This window comes from Phodopus roborovskii, unplaced genomic scaffold (assembly GCF_943737965.1).
Source record: "Phodopus roborovskii unplaced genomic scaffold, PHOROB, whole genome shotgun sequence".
In the NCBI taxonomy this organism is placed as follows: Eukaryota; Metazoa; Chordata; class Mammalia; order Rodentia; family Cricetidae; genus Phodopus; species Phodopus roborovskii.
The window spans coordinates 9,721,286-9,740,741 of NW_026126525.1; the positions used below are offsets into that span (position 1 = coordinate 9,721,286).

At 42.3% G+C, this 19,456-nt stretch overlaps 1 protein-coding gene across 1 annotated transcript in view; it reads right to left on the minus strand.

Moving 5' to 3' along the window:
- Fras1 (Fraser extracellular matrix complex subunit 1) overlaps window positions 1-19,456 on the minus strand; it is a 245,647-nt gene that overhangs the window by 212,937 nt on the left and 13,254 nt on the right. Inside the window, exons 4-9 of the mRNA XM_051198572.1 lie at window positions 16,308-16,467; window positions 13,562-13,695; window positions 6,648-6,731; window positions 4,853-4,954; window positions 4,390-4,581; window positions 70-159 (exon numbers count right to left, since the gene is read on the minus strand). Coding sequence (XP_051054529.1) covers window positions 70-159; window positions 4,390-4,581; window positions 4,853-4,954; window positions 6,648-6,731; window positions 13,562-13,695; window positions 16,308-16,467 — 762 coding nt within the window. The remainder of the gene's footprint in view (window positions 1-69; window positions 160-4,389; window positions 4,582-4,852; window positions 4,955-6,647; window positions 6,732-13,561; window positions 13,696-16,307; window positions 16,468-19,456) is intronic.

The following is a 19,456-nucleotide window of genomic DNA, read 5'->3' on the forward strand; positions in this document are numbered from 1 at the left end:
AGATCCCCTCATTGAGTTAATTTTGATGTATTAATTTTAATAGTCTTTTATTATTAACCCGATACTCACAATTTCTGCCTTCTGTTCATAAACACAATAACCCCTCCTGGAGATGCATTCTGGGCAGCATTTTCCCTCCAAGTGAACTAATTCTTCCCCCTGTAGGAAGAAGAGTCACAGTGGTGCACATCAAATTAACATCTCCAGGTAGCAGTGCTAAATTGAGAAGCAGTTGGGTTCCTAACTAGAATGAGAAGCTCCACATACTCCTGGCTTCAGTCCATTGCTTACTTGGGTGTGCACCGCCCCCACAGCCCTGCCCCCTCCTACACCCTGTACCTACCCCTGCCCGCTTCCTCCTGGATGTAACCTCATAATCCCAGGGTATTCTCCAAGTGTTTTTTCTAAGCTTTTTCTAACTAATTCCGATGATGTGGACCTGTGTTCTGTTCTCCCACTCCACAAATACCGACCTACCCATGAGTAGGAAGAGTAGTGAAGGACATGTCATATAGTACAGCAAAGATGTGTGGAAGGAAGATTCGCACCATCTTAGATCCATACAGTTAGGACCAGAAACCTCAGTGTCAACAATACCATGCAAATCAAGCCAGTATTTGAATACCAAATCAGATGGGTCCTTTTATGCACAGATGCAGTCTCAGGCATAAATTAAGTAGCAGAAGAGTAATTTTTATTCATCATTCTGAAACTCTTAGTGTTAGCCAACTTACAGCTAATTTTCTTTTTAATTATGGGAGGAAAAAGAGAAATACCACATTCCGAAGATGGATGCTTGCTTACAGAGTCTTCCCGTTTTAATAACTTCAACTTATTTTTATTACGAAATAATGGATGCTTGATGCTTTTTTAAAAAATCTAAATAATTCTCAGTTCTATAGATTAGAGAATTTAAATTCCACTGCAGCCCCATGTTTCAGGGAATAGGCTAGTAAATCACAAATTTTGTGTGCAATGTTGTCTGTGTAAACAGTAACATCTAAGAATGGCACTGCGGGGTTCTTCAAAGCAATGCCTTCTTCCTGAAGACTTCGTTTCTGTTGAATGATAATGTTTCTTTACATATTTAATATTCAACTTGAGGGTTCTACATTATATTATTTCAAACTATAGAAACCACATTAAATAGAAAGAGCACTATAAAATTAGATACTCATATTAAACAATGATAGTGTATGTTTAAAATGCTCTACTTATGAAAAATACAGCGTAAAAGCATTAGTTGTTCTTGGGTTGTAGCTTTAAGAATGGATTTTTAGGCTGTCTTCTAGAGGCTTCAAGATTTTCTAAAAGGAATGTTAAGTTTCCTTTTTAATGAAGGTAAGCATAAATTTCTAAAACAAACACAAAATTGCATGAATGACTATAACATTTCACAATTCCTAAAAGTTATTGGAGAAAGAAGGGGGCTGTATGGATTGCTGTCCATCAAAATTCACACTAGTCAGAGGCAAACTGAGCAGAGTGTGCTACAGGGATCAGGCGTATTTACATATAAATTGTTTTGCAGAAACACAAAGAATCAGCTGCAGTGATGGCATCACTGAGAATCAGATTGAAATTTACTTCCAAAGCATATAAAAAGGTTTATATGCATGTAATCTAAGTTGCTTAAAACAATATTTTGAAGCCAGACAGAGTATGTTCTTCTATTAAAAACAAAAGGCATGACAGAGCTTGAGAGCTCCCACAGCCCATATAGAGAAGGTGGCTTTTCTGAGCCTTCACACAGAGCAATAAACACCCAAAACCAAGGGAACATGGATTCAGTTTGGGTGACGCAGGAAGGCCTAAACAGATTTACTATTTATAGATGCCTGGCTGACCCCAGACACTTCAGCTTATTGCTATGAGGAACGTGCCAGCTGGCATCTGACCTCTGCTTTGAACAGAACTGAATTGTGAAACAAACCCATTCATTTCATTTTGAAGTGAGTTCTCAATATCAAATCTGCTACACCTCCTCCACTGAATACCTATAGCCACAGGAACAACGACCCTGCAAGGCAGCTGGCCTTTCTGGAGATAGCTTTCCTCCAATGGGAGGAAAGGAAGGCTCCCCAATTATTCCTGCCTTCCCTCTTCATAGCATTGTGTTACAAGTTCTGTTCCTCCCAGCACAGTAAATCTCAGATGTAAACAATAGGCCCTTGTAAGAAGAAAGAAATAATGTGATATCCTCATGCGAATGTATGTTCATAACATCTGGAAATATGAAATCAGTCATATTGTGCTGTTCTCCCACTGATCAATTTATGCTTCGGTGTCTAAGATCTTACTGAATACATCAAAGACGGAGATCATGCCATGTCCTCCTTTTTTTTTTTAACAAAGAAAAACTGCACGTAGACGTCAAGGCTTTTCAGAACATTGCTGCTGATTTGGTAATGAACGACAATAGGGACCCTGTGATTATTGTCACCTGTAGAAACTAACATCTCTGTAGCTTCATGTAGATGTGTAGCACTAACACCTAATGCACCGTTGGTCTCCAAGACTAGAAGTCAAATGACCTTGCTGTTTTTAAGAGGGGAGCAGAAGGCTGGGTGGAATTGGCTGAAGGTAGCAACAGTGCCCTTCCCAGCTTCCTCACAGTCATTTCCCTCAGGAGCTCGGAAGGCACTTAATTCATATCTACATAATCCTTGGTGCTCCTGCAGACCTCCAGGTAGCATCATTTCTGTTCATGTATCTAACTTCCCACAAATCCCAGGAACTCTCAAGGTCATCTCCTTATCACCAGTGATACAAGCAAAGCAGAAATTAAGAAGCTATTAGGATAACCAGGCCTTAACGAGGCCATTAACTAAAGCTAATTTCAGAATTATGATGTCTAAAAGAAACTGGACAATATTTTTTTTCCTTCCTAAGATTCTATTTTGATTAAAATTTCATTATGGGCAGTGTTTCTAGCTTAGAATCTACTAACATACATGAAACCAGGGTATGATGAGATACTCTGGCAGAGACTAAAGACCTGGAGAAATGGGCTGCAGGCTTCAGATGCTCAATCCACAAAAGCAAAGGTGGCAACACAATGGGCTAACAGAGAATCAGAGGGTGGCTGGAGGAAAGAGGCAGGCTCAACTCCAACAGCTGCAATTCCATTTCCCTCCAAGGCCTGCAGAGAGCCTAACTTAGGCAGCACAGTTAGGTGTCACTCTATACCAAGTGGGCCAGCAGACACTCGGAAGGGTGCAACCTGAGGGGAAGTGAGTTGTGCCCCTTTCTGTAGGTGGTTAAGAAAGCCTACCATGATCACCTCTTCCAGCTTTTCATAAACCTTGGAATATTCAACAAACTAAACCTTGGAAAATAACCCAGCACCCTCAGATGCAGACGGAAGAAGGCCCCACCAGACGGCAAGAGAGGGGAAGGGGCTCTCATTGAGTTTCTTCTCATCTCCTTACCACCATTCTGAGTCCCCTCACGTCAGGAAAAGAAATGAAGAGGTGTGTGGGGGTGAATAAATCTACGAGAGGGCGAGACCCTTTCTGCCTAAGTATGCTTCAGCTCAGCCAAGATGTAGATTCAGGAGGCAAAATAAAACCCAAGTTGTAAATGACAGCTTTGTTCAACAGGCAGCTTGCTCCTCTTTAGGCTCAGTTCTGGGAGGAGCTGGGGGGTGGGGGTGGGGGACAACCCAGAAGGAAAAACGTCTTCACTGACCACTAAGCTTCAGATCTCTGTAGAGAACTCAAGTTCACAACCCTGAGGGAAACTGGAGGGGCGGATGGGAGCGGCCAGAGCACAAGAAAACTTTAAAAGCATTTTTTATTTTAAGTCATGGGTCAAAATTGAGTTCAAAGGAGGGAAAAAAGTAATCTCCCTAAAATATACATCTGAAGTCCAGACAGACGCTGCTATGTGTGCTATGTGGGAAGTGTCTAGAAATTCTATAGAGATAGCAGAAGTCAACAAAGTTAATTGTTTATGAGGTCCCCTTGACACATATATATATGAGGGCTCATGGCTGTCTTCTACTACATGCAGCCAGTGGGCTTGCAGAAAGAGCCAGGCTGCCGGCACACCTTCAGACCACTATTGTAAGGCCTGAGCAAACTAGCAAGAAGGTCCAGCTTCACCAACTAGCAGGCCAATGTCCTCCATCGTGTCCCTCCCTTCATGCTTCTGGCCCAGGTTTAATCTGACCAGATGCACTGGCAGCTAAAATCTCCAGGGACTGCTGGAAGCTAGTCTGAATAGTCACTGACATCCACTTCCCATCCAGGCATCTCTGTGCTGAGGGCCCTGGTAGTGTGAGCCATCAGTCTGGCATTCCCTCTGCTTCCAGGAGGAAGGAACACCCACCATCTGCTGGAAGGAGCTGCCACCCTGCAAATGGAAATAAATGCCTTCACTTCTTACCAGGGCACAAGTCACTTTGGCACACTCCGCAGTCTGGCAGGTCACTTGGCCCTGGTCACACATGCAGAACTCACAGGCCGAGCCCTTCCACATTTCATCCTGGTACCGCAGGATCCCACGGGATGAGCAGCTTCTGACAGAGGACACACATTCCTCACAACACTGCCCATGGTGCTGGGCTCTGCTTTCACCCTGGAGACACAGAGAATAGTAAGGGAAGGGCAGGCCCTAGGAAACAATGGAAACATCTGGGTCGGGTCGAGAAGTAGGGGAGAGACACAGAACACTGGCCTTGTGTAACACAACCCCTCCTGGTCCAGGGGGATGTTTTTTTCACCTCAGCTCTCCATTCCACATTCTCTAAAGCTTTTGATTCTATCAAAGGACACGGTAGACTAAGAAATGCCTTTCTCAAATGGTCCAGAATCAAGCTTAGAAAAAAGAGCCACACACTTTCAAATACCTTTTTGCATTTCAGTGGAGGGCAGGCCTGTTTGTGACACCTGACCTCTCCCTGGTCACACACACACAGGGTACAGGCGTCTTCTTTCCACTGTCCGCCGTGCTGAGAAAGGAAAAAGGAGGACGGCACATTAAATGCCACAGGTGTCAGACAGAAGCTCAACATACGATTCCAATACGTTATAATGCAGCCATATAGAATGTATTCCTGAGAAGTGAAATTACCTAGGTGAAGTGGCCTCTATGAGAAAAGTCAGTGAATATTCAAACAAATTTGCATTTAGATTGAATGAATGTAATCTGTTGAGGGTCACTATATCAAACACCTACAGGCCTTAGGAATGCTGTGTTGAGTAAGAAGACCCTATTGGTTAGTTCCTTATTCTTTGGGTTTTCCTTGATAGGAGACTCTGATATTTGCTTATTTTCTCAGCTTCCCTTGCAGCTAGGATATAGGAGTTGTCCTAGGCTTGCTCAAATACTGGAAGTCAATAGAATTACTCTGCATCCATGTTTCTTTCACCAGGCAGTAGCAATGCATGAGTAACAACAGGATTCATGGCAATAAAAGGTCATCCAAGGGACGACAGGGAGACATGATTAAGGCAAACACCCACATGAGGACAACACTGAGACCTAAACTCATTAACCATGAAGACCCCTCCCTATTGGGACATCTTATTGTCTACAATGTCATATTTTAGTTTCTTTTATTGGGGCATTCAAAGAGTTTCAAAGCTCATCCTTCAAACTGGTCACTCAGACTTGTCCAGATGAGACCACTATGCCAAAGAGCTCAAACAAAGTATCTCCCACTGCTGGAGAGAAGGCCTGGTGACGCCATGCACCAGCTGCTCTTGCAGAGGACCTGGGCTTTGTCCCCAGTGTCCACATGGCAGATCACAACCACCGGTGACTCCAGATCCAGGGATCCAATGCTCTCTTCAGGACTTCCAAAGTCCAGGTATGCACAAAGTATACACAACAAGACACACATGGAAGATAGACACACAGACAGACAGATAGACACACACACACACACTAAAACAAATCAAAATTTGAAAGTCCTTACATAACTAGCTATTTCATTCATACTTTAAGAGAACCACCTAGAATTAATGAGACTCATTCCAGCTTCCCCTGACTGCCACAATCCTATTCTCTATTTAGTTTTCCTTAGAATGGTAAGCAAACAAGAAAATAAGCTGGCTTCATTTTGCATATGTTTTCTGCTTCAGAAGAGTATGGCTTCTGATATGAGCACTCCTCAGACAGCATTTATTCATTTACTTTATACCTACTACAGTTTTGGTCTGGTTGTCTAGGCTGTTTCAATAGTAGCACTCAGCTTAAAGTTTCCTCCGCCTTCAATCTCTGGGCTGTCTGGTCTGCTACCCCCATGTTGCTTCCTAGTATAATATGGGGCAGAGGTGTCACTGGATATCACTGCATAAAATCCAACCAAAGAGACAAACATCTCCAGAACCTTGAAACACCCCACAAACTGTTGGCGACCAATGACAGCCCCCTCCTCTCTTCAGCATGCATGTGAACAGTTAAGTTTTCCCAAGGCTTATGAACTGGGTTCTGCTTGCCAGCACATTCTTTCATATTTGTAATCCTTTTCAGTTTAATTTTTTCATAAAGGCTATTTTCATAAAAGCCATTTATGTACTGAGTTACTAATCCTGGTAACAAGTCAGAAAGGAAGGTTGGGAAGCTCCGTGGTTGGAAGGCATGGAACACAAGTGTGAGAAGATATGTCAGAACACCCGTGTGGGGCACACAGAGGTTACCTCGTACACTTGGCCAGCTACAGAACATGATCGCGCCGAGCACTGAGGACAGCATTTTCCTGGGACTTGGACGATGATTTCATCCTTGACACCCAAAGAGGGACAATCCAGAAGAAAAAGTATTAATGAAATGCGCACCAGTAGGAAAATCCTACTTCACAGCTTGCAGCACGAGGCACAGCAATTCCTGTCATCACTCAGCATTCATTTGTAACCCAGGGTGTTGACAAGCGTCAGTCATTCCAAGGTCAGTCTGAACCTTAGGAAGCATGTATATGTCCCATCTTTTACTAACAACTATCAGAGCACAAATACCTACAAAATAAAAGAGTATTTGTCTTCACCAGGGATATCCTAAGTCTTGTACAGGATTCTTCATGGTAAACGGTCTTATTCCTGCCTTTAGTGAGAACACTACCAACAGACAAGTTATGTAACTTGTCTGACTGCTCAAGGTAAATGGTTGAAACAAAACTTCAGAGTCCCAAGTACGTTAGCACTTTAGAATATATTGCACTCCTCATTATTCACATCTAAATTCAAAGGCAAAAGTAGACCCTTCCTTGATCAGCTATTTCACTATTCTTCTGCATCTTAATATTAATCCATATTTTTATACTGGTGCATTAGGGGGTGAATCCATATGTTTATATAGGTACATTGGGGACATCCTTAACACAAACAAGTCAATCAATCACCCTTTAAAAAATTTAGAATAGACAATATAGAGAAATGTAACAGAGATCCACTGCTAAACAATCATCCCCAATGACCCTTTCTGTCCATCCTCATTTCTACTACTAAAACCACTACCACAGAAGAGTCAGGTACTTATCTTTGTTGTTATAGTAATAGCATCCTCCTAGCTGACCCAGAGTTAGCTTCCCACTGATCCCCACAGTCTTCTTCAATATCAGGAGGGAGGATCAATTAAAAGGGGAAGAAGGATGAGAACTAACTCAGTTGTCATAAGTAGTGATAGACACTACACAAAAGACAGAACCTCCAGAATGGTCCCTCCACTTTGTCTTATGAGAAGGAGATAGCAGAGAAGAATTTACTGCCATAGTTACTCTGTACTCCTTCTGGAAGAACAAGGACTGCATAGCTGAGACAGAAGGGACAGGGGTCCTACAACATCAACTTCTCATCCAAAGTTCCAGTAATACACCTCCACAATCATTTAACACAGTTACACATTGCCTCTCAAGTTTCTGCATCACTATCAGATTGTTTGCGAATGCTTAAACCACTGGAATTAAAACAGCAGCTGTTTTCTTTGTGGAGATATCTTATTATTCCATACATAAAGTATTATGACTGTTGATGTTTAACAGAATGTGTGAAAACTGAATCGGCAATGAGAAAACTGAGCATGTCTTGACTTCTGAATTCTTCAATGAAATTTTGGTTGAAGAAGTAGCAGCATACATCAAGTCACACAGTAACTGTACTGCAGTAAAAAATAAAAATAAAAATTGAACTAAGCCTTGCTTATTCTCTGTCCTCAGTAGGAAGACTCAGTGTTGTCTTTTTAAAATATTTGTTTTATTGTTCATATGTATATGTCTACATGTGTGTGCACATATGTGTGTGCACATACTCAGAGGCCAGAATTGGGCTTCACATCCTCTGGAGCTGAAGTAACATTGATGCTGAGACCCAAACTCAGGTTCTTTGCAAAAGCAGGAAGTGCTCTAATCACTAAGCCATCTCTCCAGCCCTTCCATCAGCCTTTCTTAACCAACATGGGATAAAAATAACTAGTACAAAGGCTTTTCTGGCTTTTGATACTCTTCCCAAATACAGGGTCAAGCTTGGACCAGTAAACTATGGAGTATGAAGCATGTCCACCTTACCACCTATTTTTATAAATAAAGTTTTATTGTATTATCACCACATACCCATATAGTTATATATTACCTATCATCTTTATGCTACAATGGCAGAGCTGAGTAGTTATTTTAACTGTATTGCTCACAAAGCTGAAATTACTCAATCCTGCCCTTTGCAGAAAGATGTGTGTCCTGGATGATACAATATCCCCCACAATTGCCGAGATACAGTACTATAAAATATGGTGAATCTGATTACATTTGGGAAGGCAGAGTTACCAGGAAGGCTATATTGAATTATGGTTGCCCTTAAATAAAGATTCTTATGATAATGAAGTTTACAGTGCATTGTGTCTGAGAGTCTTGACAAAACACCTTTCTAGCATAGTACTTCGGAGGATATCAGAGAGATGTGACAGTCATCTTCCCATTGTTGCCAGAAAGTCCACTGAACGTAAGACACTGGGTGGCCTTCTCTTGGTGCATAAGTGAAAGCACAAATAAGAGTCACCATCCCCTCCCAAGCTTGGGTTTTCTGGATCAGGGCTCAGTCCTCACAGACTGCGATATGAGTCAGACAGATTGCTCTCAGCCCTTCATATCTTTCTGCATCTAGTCAGAGCCCATAATATCAACTACACAACATAACAGGGAGGGGTGTTCAGGGTCACAGAAAGTGATTAAGGCATGGTGACTAAATACCCAAGGGACGGAAAAGGCCCTTGGGAGGGCAGTGCACACCGGAGGTGGAGGTGGAGGTGACCCTTTGTTTCTTGTGTTCAGAAGGTGAGTGGACCAGGCAGCGGAAATGGGAAAGATCTTATCTCAGCACAGCAAGGGCAAGTGAAAGCGGATTCCAGTCACAAGCACCTGGCCACACATCCCAGGGACAGGGTGGAGGGAAGGCCACTATCACTGTGGCAGGCAGGCAGGGGATGATGACAAAGAAAAGATGTGGGCAGAAACCTGAAAGAATGAATGATCAGAAGAAATGCCTTCTGTTCATTGAGAGCGGGGCACTCTGTAAGACAATCACAGGAGAGCCATGAAAATGTATTGTTTTAATTGACTCAGCAGTGTTCATAAAAGGTAAAGACGGGGAGGGGGGTACTTCTGGGTTTTCTCTTTCCTCTTTGTGTCTTTTCTTTCATCCCCCTACCCCCACCGTGCTGGGAATTGAGCCTGGGGTTTTGTGTACACTAAAAATGACCTCTGTGATGGAAATACGCCAGCCTCTTACTTACAGTAGGTCTGATGGAGAGTGGATGGCGAGGACTGTGTAAGAAGACAGACAGTGTGGTCTAATGTAATAATGAGTAATAAATGTAGTGAACATAATGACTGAGACAAGAAACACGGTGTTTGCTTCTTTTCTTCTCCTGCCTCTGTACCGTCAGTTGTGGAAATAGTGACTATAACCAGAAGAAAACTCTCCAGGATGATGAAGAGACTGAGGAACATATGAAAAATGACTGATAAAGAATAGAGAGGTAAAAGAGTCATTGATATTTCTAGAAAAGTAATAAAATTTGAAACAGAAGTGGTTCCCTAAAGCCAAACTGGGGGGAAAAAATTAAAACACAGGAACACAGTAAGAAAGGCAAGATAGAAGATAAATACATGAACTGCTTTATATTGACAACAGTCTTCACCCTATTGGTTATTCCCACCAGCCTGTTCACCAAGTGAACTTCAGGTGCACATAAAGCTCCATCACAGAGCATCATTCAATTCGCCAAGCACATGTGCTGACTGTTAACGATTGTTTGACACATTGTTGGGTTTTGACAAAGGCTAGGCACATACTGGTGAGGCCCACACTCATTTAGGTTCACAGGCAAATGACTTCCTCTCAACTCAGCATGTAGGAATCCACCCATCTTGCTAAAATCCAAGACACATTCTGTGTGAAAGTCCCCTGCGAACTCCACTTTCTATGATCATGAATCTGTCTCCCTATTTTCAGTTGCCCAGCACCTTGTACCTTTGGCAGATGGCTCTCATACATGGGGAATGGGTTTTCCCAAACAGTATTTCACCTAGAAATATCCTGGAAGATGTTTGAATTATAAGGGTTTAAAAACATTCTACTGGAATACATCATTGCTATACTAGCTGTAAATTACAGACTAGAGATGAGGCACCTTACAAGAGGACTAAAAAAATTGTCATGGTTCTCAGGGGAGGGTAGAGGGGTATTGAAGTAAGGGATGCCACCTTTAAAACCTCATTTCGAACAAAGTCCCAAACACGAGGTATAGAAGGTGGCTACAGGCAGGCACTTTGAATAGAAGCAGAGTGTGGGGAAAGGACTATATGCCTTGCAACAAGGGCCAAAGCAGAAGAAAAAAACAGGCCTTCAGATTCTCTGTGACATTGGAACCCAAAATTCAGGGGATATGAGTCTGTAGGCCTCTGGGCTCAGTCTCCAAATTGTCTTCTATCAAGAAAATAATTCTCAAGCTCGGAAGACATACAAATAATCTCTCTTCAAAAAAATATCCATGGATAAGGTTCAAGTGGTTTAGATTAATCAATAGTGTGAGAAATTTGTGGTATTCAAATAAAAACATGCCTGCTGGTGGGCTGAGGATGTAGCTCGGTGACAGTGCACTTGCCTAGGCTACTACAGGCCCTGACACAGAGAGATCCCCTGCAGCACATTAACTAAATATCCGGAGGAGCACGTCTCATCACCACAAAGATCATTTTAGTGAGTGATGATAAAAGGGACAGGGTTGTGGCTCAGTTGACAGGGTATCTGGACAAAAGGTGAGAGCAGGCAGTTCAGTTTGGATTCACTATTTCATCAAGGGAATAACTACTCATTTGAGCACAAAAAGCAGTGACTTTTTTCACTATGGATAATCACCAACTTTTAGAATGCATGCAAACAAGCAAGAATCTCTATTGTCTATCAGGACTGAACTAAATTGCCAAAGAAAGATATCTAGCATCAGGGATTGTTTTTCTTCTGCTTTCTGCCCTTTCCACACTTTAAAACTCCTGTTATAATTAAACCAAAAAGCAAAGGAATGAACAAGTGAACTCATGAGTCATAGAAATCCTCAAAACTGGTTAGAATGTTCCAAACCTCAGCTTTGGAAAATATATTTCTAGTAACAAACTTGAATTTTTTTCCCTCTTACATTGAATGGATAAATGCATATAAGATATACCCTATCACACTTGATTATGTTATGTTAGCAGCCTTTGCTACTGGGATCATTATACTAAATATGCTACGGGAGTGATCTTTTAGGCAGTGATACTGGACTGCTTGACACAGAAGTGCTGGCTGTCGTACCCAGGACAAGTCATTTACCCTCCCCAGGCCTCTGCTTCCTTGGACACAAAGAGGAAGAGGTAGTAATTGATCCTACTTCATGGGGCTGTTGTTAAGAATTGCAAAGCCCTTGAAGTAAAGAACTGACCCACATTAAATCCCTGGAAAGTGGCACTGTAGTGGTTGATGGTGATGGTATTGGCAGTTGTGAGGGTGCTGGTGGGATTAGGTGTTACATCAACACTAATTCTATGGGACTCTACTGTGTCATTGTGGTAGGTAATATTTCACAGAGACAGTAAATCAATATTACATGGTTCTAACTGATCTGTGAGATATCTAGATAGAGAGATAGATAGATAGATAGATAGATAGATAGATAGATAGATAGATAGATAGACAGACAGACAGATAGACAGATGGCAAAGATGACTTAAGAATACAAAAGTTGCTGAGATCACTTACATATCAGTCCTGAGGTATCACACTGAATTTTACCATTTTACATTGATTACATACTTTGGTGTAAACAATGAGTGAATACTATGAATAAAGAAAGAATATAAATGTATTCTTTTCAACATGAGAAATGGTACTTTCAATTATTGTGATGCCTGGCCCTTACACGCTGTGTGAGGTTGTTTTACAATTCAAAGAAGAAGATTCTCAACAGGTCTCCATTTCTCCCTCTCTCCCTTATTGTAATGGTAGCAACCTGTCAAGAGCTGCCCTCGCTATACAGGAAGAATAAACTACTATACATGTTAACATGCCCTACTCATCATGACATCCCTGTCAGACATGAGGACAGTAAAGTCCCATGCAATTCTACCAAGGCACTCACTTGCAACCTGAAGCTAGAACAAGACTTCTTGATGATTGAATGCTCAGACGTGAGTATAGAAGTTGTCATAGTGTGGATTACAGAATCCAGTCTTTCATTTAGATACATTTCCCTTGATTTGGCATTTAGCATTTCGTGTCTAATTGCCTTTTGTCTGTCTTTAAAAATATCGCCCAATTGTCACAATATGCCACATTATTGATTTTGCTTTATTTGATGAAAAGTGCTACTCTGTAGCAACCCAATCTTTATTTCCAGACTTTCCTTGGATTAAAAAATGAACGATTTTTCCACTGGAGGCAAAACTCTCACAGTTAGTTATCTATCAACTTCTGAGGCACATCTTCAGGAGCCTTTGGAAGAGAAGACTATAAAACACTGCCCATGCCACAGATATTTACAACGTAATCTCTCCTCTAGATTTGCGTGAACACAAATGTTTTGAAAATTGGATCAGCTTTGAATGAAGATGATCCTGCCAAACTTCAATACCCTCCGAGAAGACACTTTGGGAACTTGCATCATTATCCTATAAGAATTAAATTGTGTACATCTGGATAATCATGCTCAAAGACGTGTCTGTGTGTTTATAAAGTAAGCTACACCTATACATGGGAGGAAAGTAACAGACTTCATCTTTTTACACAGCTTCCCAGATGTTTAGCCTGACATTTGGAACATCTGCATTTCACACTGAAGGTTTCCTCATGTATAGCCCTGAAGCTCCATTTCTTTGTGTGACAATTTACCCAAATGGCTGGTAATCAGGCCTATCCATGGCTTCTAAGAGGGGAAAAAAAATCACCTTTGAGATTGTCTCCAAAAGTATAAGGAAAATGAAACAGCCCTGGCTTCTAGGTTCTACTGCTTCCCCGGGTGGGCACCTAACAGTATCTCATAAAAGCAGTTAGGTCCGTGGGAAAGGTGGGCTCAGAGAGTCTCTCCTTACCTGGTTACAAAACAGAGGTTGACACTGAGCTGTGAAGCACTGAATGAGCCCGTTTCTGCACACACACTTGGCACAACGGCTCAGTCGCCACTCCTCTCCATCCTGATACACGTGACCATCATAGGAACAGGGTTCTGGAAGGACAAAGACATAGGGTTGGTGTGAGTACTCATATGGTGGTATCAGAGCTGACTGCATGTGTGAACTGGGCCCAGGGCCACTGTGTGGGTGATGATGTTTTGACAAAAATCTCAATTGTTTAATTTTGCCAATAAAGATCGGGGAACCAGATGCTGGGGTGAAAGCCTGCTACCTCAGAGAGGCAGAGAAAGCACCCAGCTGACCATCCTCCTCTGCTGACATCCCAGCATCTGCTGCTCCTTCTCCTACCTTGTCTCAAACCAAACTCCCCAAGTCAATGTCCCTCCCTTCCACTTCCTGTGTATCTCAGTACCTGTCCTCCTGGCTCCCTCCTACTCTCTCGTGTTTTTTTTTTTTTTTTTTTTTTTTTTTTCCTTAGTTGCTTATTCCACCTATTGACCTATTGTTGACTTTAATTAATCCTGTTTACAATATTCAAGCAGAAAGCTCTTGGATTAAAGGTATGTGCTAGAGCTGAGCCACACTATAATTAGAAACAAGTTTTTTTTCAGTAAATGCAATCTCTAGGGTTTGTGGTGTGATCAAATATCCTGCAACAGGGTGGTAAGGAGTGGGGATATTCTTGGGTTTCATGCTTTGTAATTGCTACTTTGCCATCTCTGAGTCTATGCTACTAGTAAATTCTGGTGGGGTATAGAACATTGGTTCTATTTTTTTTTTTTTTTCTATGATCTCAGCTACCTGCTCCCCATTCTGTTGCAGAATATTTGTTTAACTATGTAAGCATGCATTGCTGTTTTACCTTGTCTAAGGTACCTTATTTATTGGTCTAATAAAAAATCTGAATGGTCAATAGCCAGGGAAGAGGTATAGGCAGAATTTCCGGGCAGAGAGAGAAAAGAAGAGGAGGAATTTAGGCTCGGGCAAGAAAGAAAATGGAAGCCAGGGGCCAGGCAGACAGACACGGAGGAAGCAGGAAAGTAGAACAGACAGAAAAGTACAGAGCCCCAAGCAAAATGTAGATGAATAGAAACAGGTTAAATTAAGTTACAAGAGCTAGTGAGACACGCCTAAACTAAGGCCAAACATTCATAATTAATAATAAGTCTCTGTGTCTTCATTTGGATGCTGGTTGGCAGCCTAAAGAAAATTCCATATACACCAGTTCCTTTCACCTAGTCGGAAAACTTGGTTCCAAGAGGTGCATTTGTTCATGTGTCCTGTGCACCGTGTCCTGGGAGGTCCAGGGTGCATGGGCGGTGGGCTCCTCTCACCCTTTGAGTGTTCTCAGACCCAATGGAGCAGATAGAAAATACAGAATTTTCACATACAGAGAGACTACAGAGGCAAACTAAAAGGCTCCTTTACTCTTTGCACAGGAAATGTGGCAATTTCACCCATTAGGTAGCTGTTCCTAGAAGATGCTCTAATCTGGAGACACAGAACATCTTTAATATGCCTTCCTCACAGAGAGCCAATCAAAAATGCTCTTTAGTTCTAAGAGTGAACCCCAGGAACTGAGGCAGCACACTCCCCGTGGTACCCCCACTTGGCTGCTCATGTATTTCCACATTCAGACAGCTCACAATGCTCACATCAGCTAGCAGGTGAGTTCTGAAATGTATTAGGCAAACATTCTATCTACTTCCATGATTTCTCTGGTATGGTTGGACTGGAAAGAACCAGTAACAAAAGAAAAAGTGTGGTGTGTGTGTGTGTGTGTGTGTGTGTGTGTGTGTGTGTGTGTGTGTGTGTGTAAAAGAGCACGGCTTCCAACTGATACCAAATTAAAGAACCATTCTAATCATTACATGTCAGCAGAGGGCATGACAGACTGATGATAATTCCTACTTATTATAAAGTCTGTATGAAGAGCTGTGAAAGTGTAACCGAACATGCATCTCTAAAATGGGATGAAAAGGATATATTGAGAAAGCATGGGTTCAAAGGACAGATCTGGAAGCGTGCCCCCAGCTTGCTGAGAGAAAGCAGGGTGCCTTAGTTTATAGCAGGCTGTAGGAAACACAAAAGAAGGGAGTCCCCATCCCCCCTCCTACTTGTCTTAGAGAAAGATATTGCATCTAAGACCAGCTGGCAGAATGAGCGGTAGCAATACTACATGGAGAGTAGGTCTGGTCTGTCTCTCTATCAAGGGAGAAGAAGGGACCTGAGCCTCATGGAGTCCAATCAAAGGACTGTTTCCCCACTCTTGGAGGAAGAAAGGATAGAAGGCTATAGCTGGCCAAGGTAAGATATGTAAATAAGACACTAGCAGAATTCTACCTTGGAATGCAGCCTAAAGATCTCTGCCAATCCCACCCTCTGAGGTATCACTTACTACCCAGTTCAAGGCCACACCATCTTGGCTCAAACTGGAAGGGAATTCAGCATTTGTTTGTATGTTTGTTTTTGTTTTTTGTTTTTCAAGACAGGATTTCTCTGTGGCTTTGGAGCCTGTCCTGAAACAAGCTCCTGTAGACCAGGCTGGTCTCCAACTCAGAGATCCGCCTGCCTCAGCATCCCGAGTGCTGGAATTAAAGGTGTGCACCACCACCATTCTGAATCTTTGAAGCATGCTGAACAAGGAAGAGTCATCTGTAACCTCAAAGGCAGAGAGGGCCCCTGCCCACCAGCTCATACTCACTCCCGGCTCCCACGCAGACTGGGCAGCAGCCTCCTTCAGCAAGGAATCCCAGCTCCTGTGGTCCACATGATAATGGGGAGCATGGTTTGTGAGAGCATCTCACCTCTCCATGAGTGCAAGAGCACACAGTGCATGGGGCCGAGGCCCACTCTGTGCCATGCTGTAAGCAAGTGGAAAAGAGAAAGTTATCTCCTGACCCCAGATTTCTGCCAGTCAAACAGACAGGACCCTTGTACAGCATGAAGGAGGGAGGAGCTCGAGAACGGTGGGAAGGGACAGAATTGGCAAGGTTGCCTAGGGATTACAGTGTTCTCTCCTGGAGACCAATTTAAAGATGGGTTTTCTTTTTATTACCTCCAAGACTTTTGTATTTGAAAACTTCAGAAAGATTAAAAAAAAAAAAAAGGAAAAGAAAAGAAAGACAGCATCAATCCCATTGTTTTATATTCTTTTCCTGTTGCTTTGATAAAATAATCTGACCAAAGCAACTTGAGGAAGCAAGTGTTTATTCCTGTTCACAGGTCAAGATTCAAATTCACAGCAATGATGGGAGATGGCAGGAGTGTGAAGTACCTGATTACATCAAATGCATAATCAGGGAGAATAGAGATGAATGCAAGCCTTGCCTGTGCCTTCCTCGACCTATGTGGTCCAGAGTCCCATCAAGAGTGGTGACACTCACAAGGATTGAGGCTTTCCACCTCCATCAGTACACTCAAGGCAATATTCTACAGTCGTGCCCAGATACCTGCCTCTTAGCTAATTCTAGATTGTCAAGTTGATAATTTACACCATCACACCCATCATTTGAAGAAATTGTGAATCCCAAAGAAAAATGTATACAAGCAAATCTTCAGGACTTTTCAAAATAGTGTTGTCATCTATGTTGAGACAAATGCTCACACTGCTGTTTATATGTTGTCCTCAAACTTCTTGAGTTAAATAATCCTCTTGCCTCAACCTCCCAAGCATCAAGGGACACAGATGAGTGCCACCACCTAGTCCATCAAGTTGTTTAATTTGGGAGGTGCTGGAAACTGAACCCAAGATCTTTCAAATGCTAAGCACACACTCAACTACTACTGAGCTACACTCCTGGCCCCCAAATTCTATCACTTTCAAGGCATCTCATTCTAATCTGCTTTCTTCTCTAGTTTTCAAGCCTGATAAACCCACATATTCTCATTCATATTCATACTTATATTCTTTCTATATCTCTCTATCTCTTCTTCCATCCCTCTCCCTCTTTCCCTCTCTCCCTTCTTCCCCCTCCCATACTAACACATACACATACCTATTGATCTCATATTGCTAGGAAGTATGTAGAAGGACCAAAAGGAGGCCCCTACTCTACCTAGTTTCCCCAGAAACTGGAGAGTAAAAGAATGGTCCCAGTGAGGTTATCCATCCACATATTCAGAATGTTTCTAAGCTACTTTATGCTGGGTTATTGAGTTATCAAGGTTCTTGACAGTTATATAATTTAGCCAGTACCCTAAGTATCTAAATTAGTCATTTTCAGATATGATGCCAAATGAGCCAGCATGTCAGCACTGATGTGTATGCTGCCTAGTTAGGAAAACAGCTGCCCCAGTATCCAGCCTCCACTGCAGCATGGACTAACGGTGCACTTCCCTAGATAATGTAGTAAAATTTGAACAGTTTTCTAAATACTGGAACCTGTTCCAATTTGCCTCTTTTAAAGCTAGCTATGATGGGTGTGCTTCATCACACATATATGGATGGATTTTTATCAAAGCATCCCACATTCCAGGCATTCAGTCACCAAAACATAACCTAGGGATTACACCTACTAGTTGTAAAAGCAATTCTCTTGCCTTTTCATGTTGGCATCCAAGATATTTTTCCATCTCAGGCACAAAGGAGCCCTATCATAGCTGAACAAGTCAGCACTCCTTCACTCAGCAAGCAGGCCAAGTCTAACGCTGTAGAATTAGGAAAATGCTAGGCTAATACTGTAGCAACCACAGTACCAGGTAGCTTTTGTAATCTAGGGATCTGGGACTCGGTTCACAATCACACTACACTCTCCTCCAGATGGACTTTCAGGGAATGCAAGGGGCCAGTTTTACACACATGCATTGGGGCTGAGCCAAGGATTTCAGACAGTAGCCTGCACACTTTCAGGTCTCAGTTCAGCCTTTTTTGTACTGGAATAGAGTTAGGTCAATCTTGCTTCCTCGTCTGGAAAAATGAGGTGACATAACAGTGTCCTTCAGGAGGAGCTTAGAAAGGTTCAGAAGGGACCATGTTGAAGTGGAAGCTAGGGCTCATGTGGGCACACAGAAGAGACTCGAGTTGGACACAGCTTTGGCTGACAGCGTCTACAGCAGAGCAGCAATGGGTAAATGCTATATCAATGGCACACCCTTCCACTTGTGAGGAAAGATGATTCCAGATCTAACGTGCAGAGTGGGCAGGTACGGTTATTCTAACTAACTTGCTTGTGGCATCACTTCACAGCGTATACGCACATCAAATCATCACAGTCGACACCTGGACAGACTCAAGTTTTGCTTGTGAGCTAAACATTCTAAACATTTTAGGGAAAAAAAAAAAAGTGTTTAGTCCTTCCTGACCAGTTCCATAAGGACTTCTTGGATCTCTTCTGCTTTTGTTTGCCTTGTTTGGTTGTTTGGCTGGTATTGCTTTAATTATTTATTTATTTATTTAAGATGCTTTTTCCTGGCAATTTAACTTTTAAAAAGTTACCTGAAAGAAATGATCAATGACAAAAGGCCCCAGTTTAAGGACTCCACCTCGTTCTCTGTAGTGAAAAGCGGAAACCTTTTAGTGAAAACTGGAAAGCTATCAAAATGGCCACTAACAGAGAATCATGTTCCCCTAGGTCATGATGAGACACTAATTATACCATTGTTGTATGAAAGGCAGGGCATAAATCGTGTACTCAACATGCTTCCCACCTATGCGGAAACCATCTGTGTATTACAGATCTACCCCATCTACCTCCCTACCTGCCTGCCTCCCCTGCCTCATCTGCCATCTCCCCTTCTAGCAACATGAAACAACAGTTGAGAGACTGAAAACAACGGCTTCAGGGCACTGAAGTAACTTTGAGATTTTTATGTTTGCGTGTGTATTTTTTCTATTGTCCAATTTTTAACCAA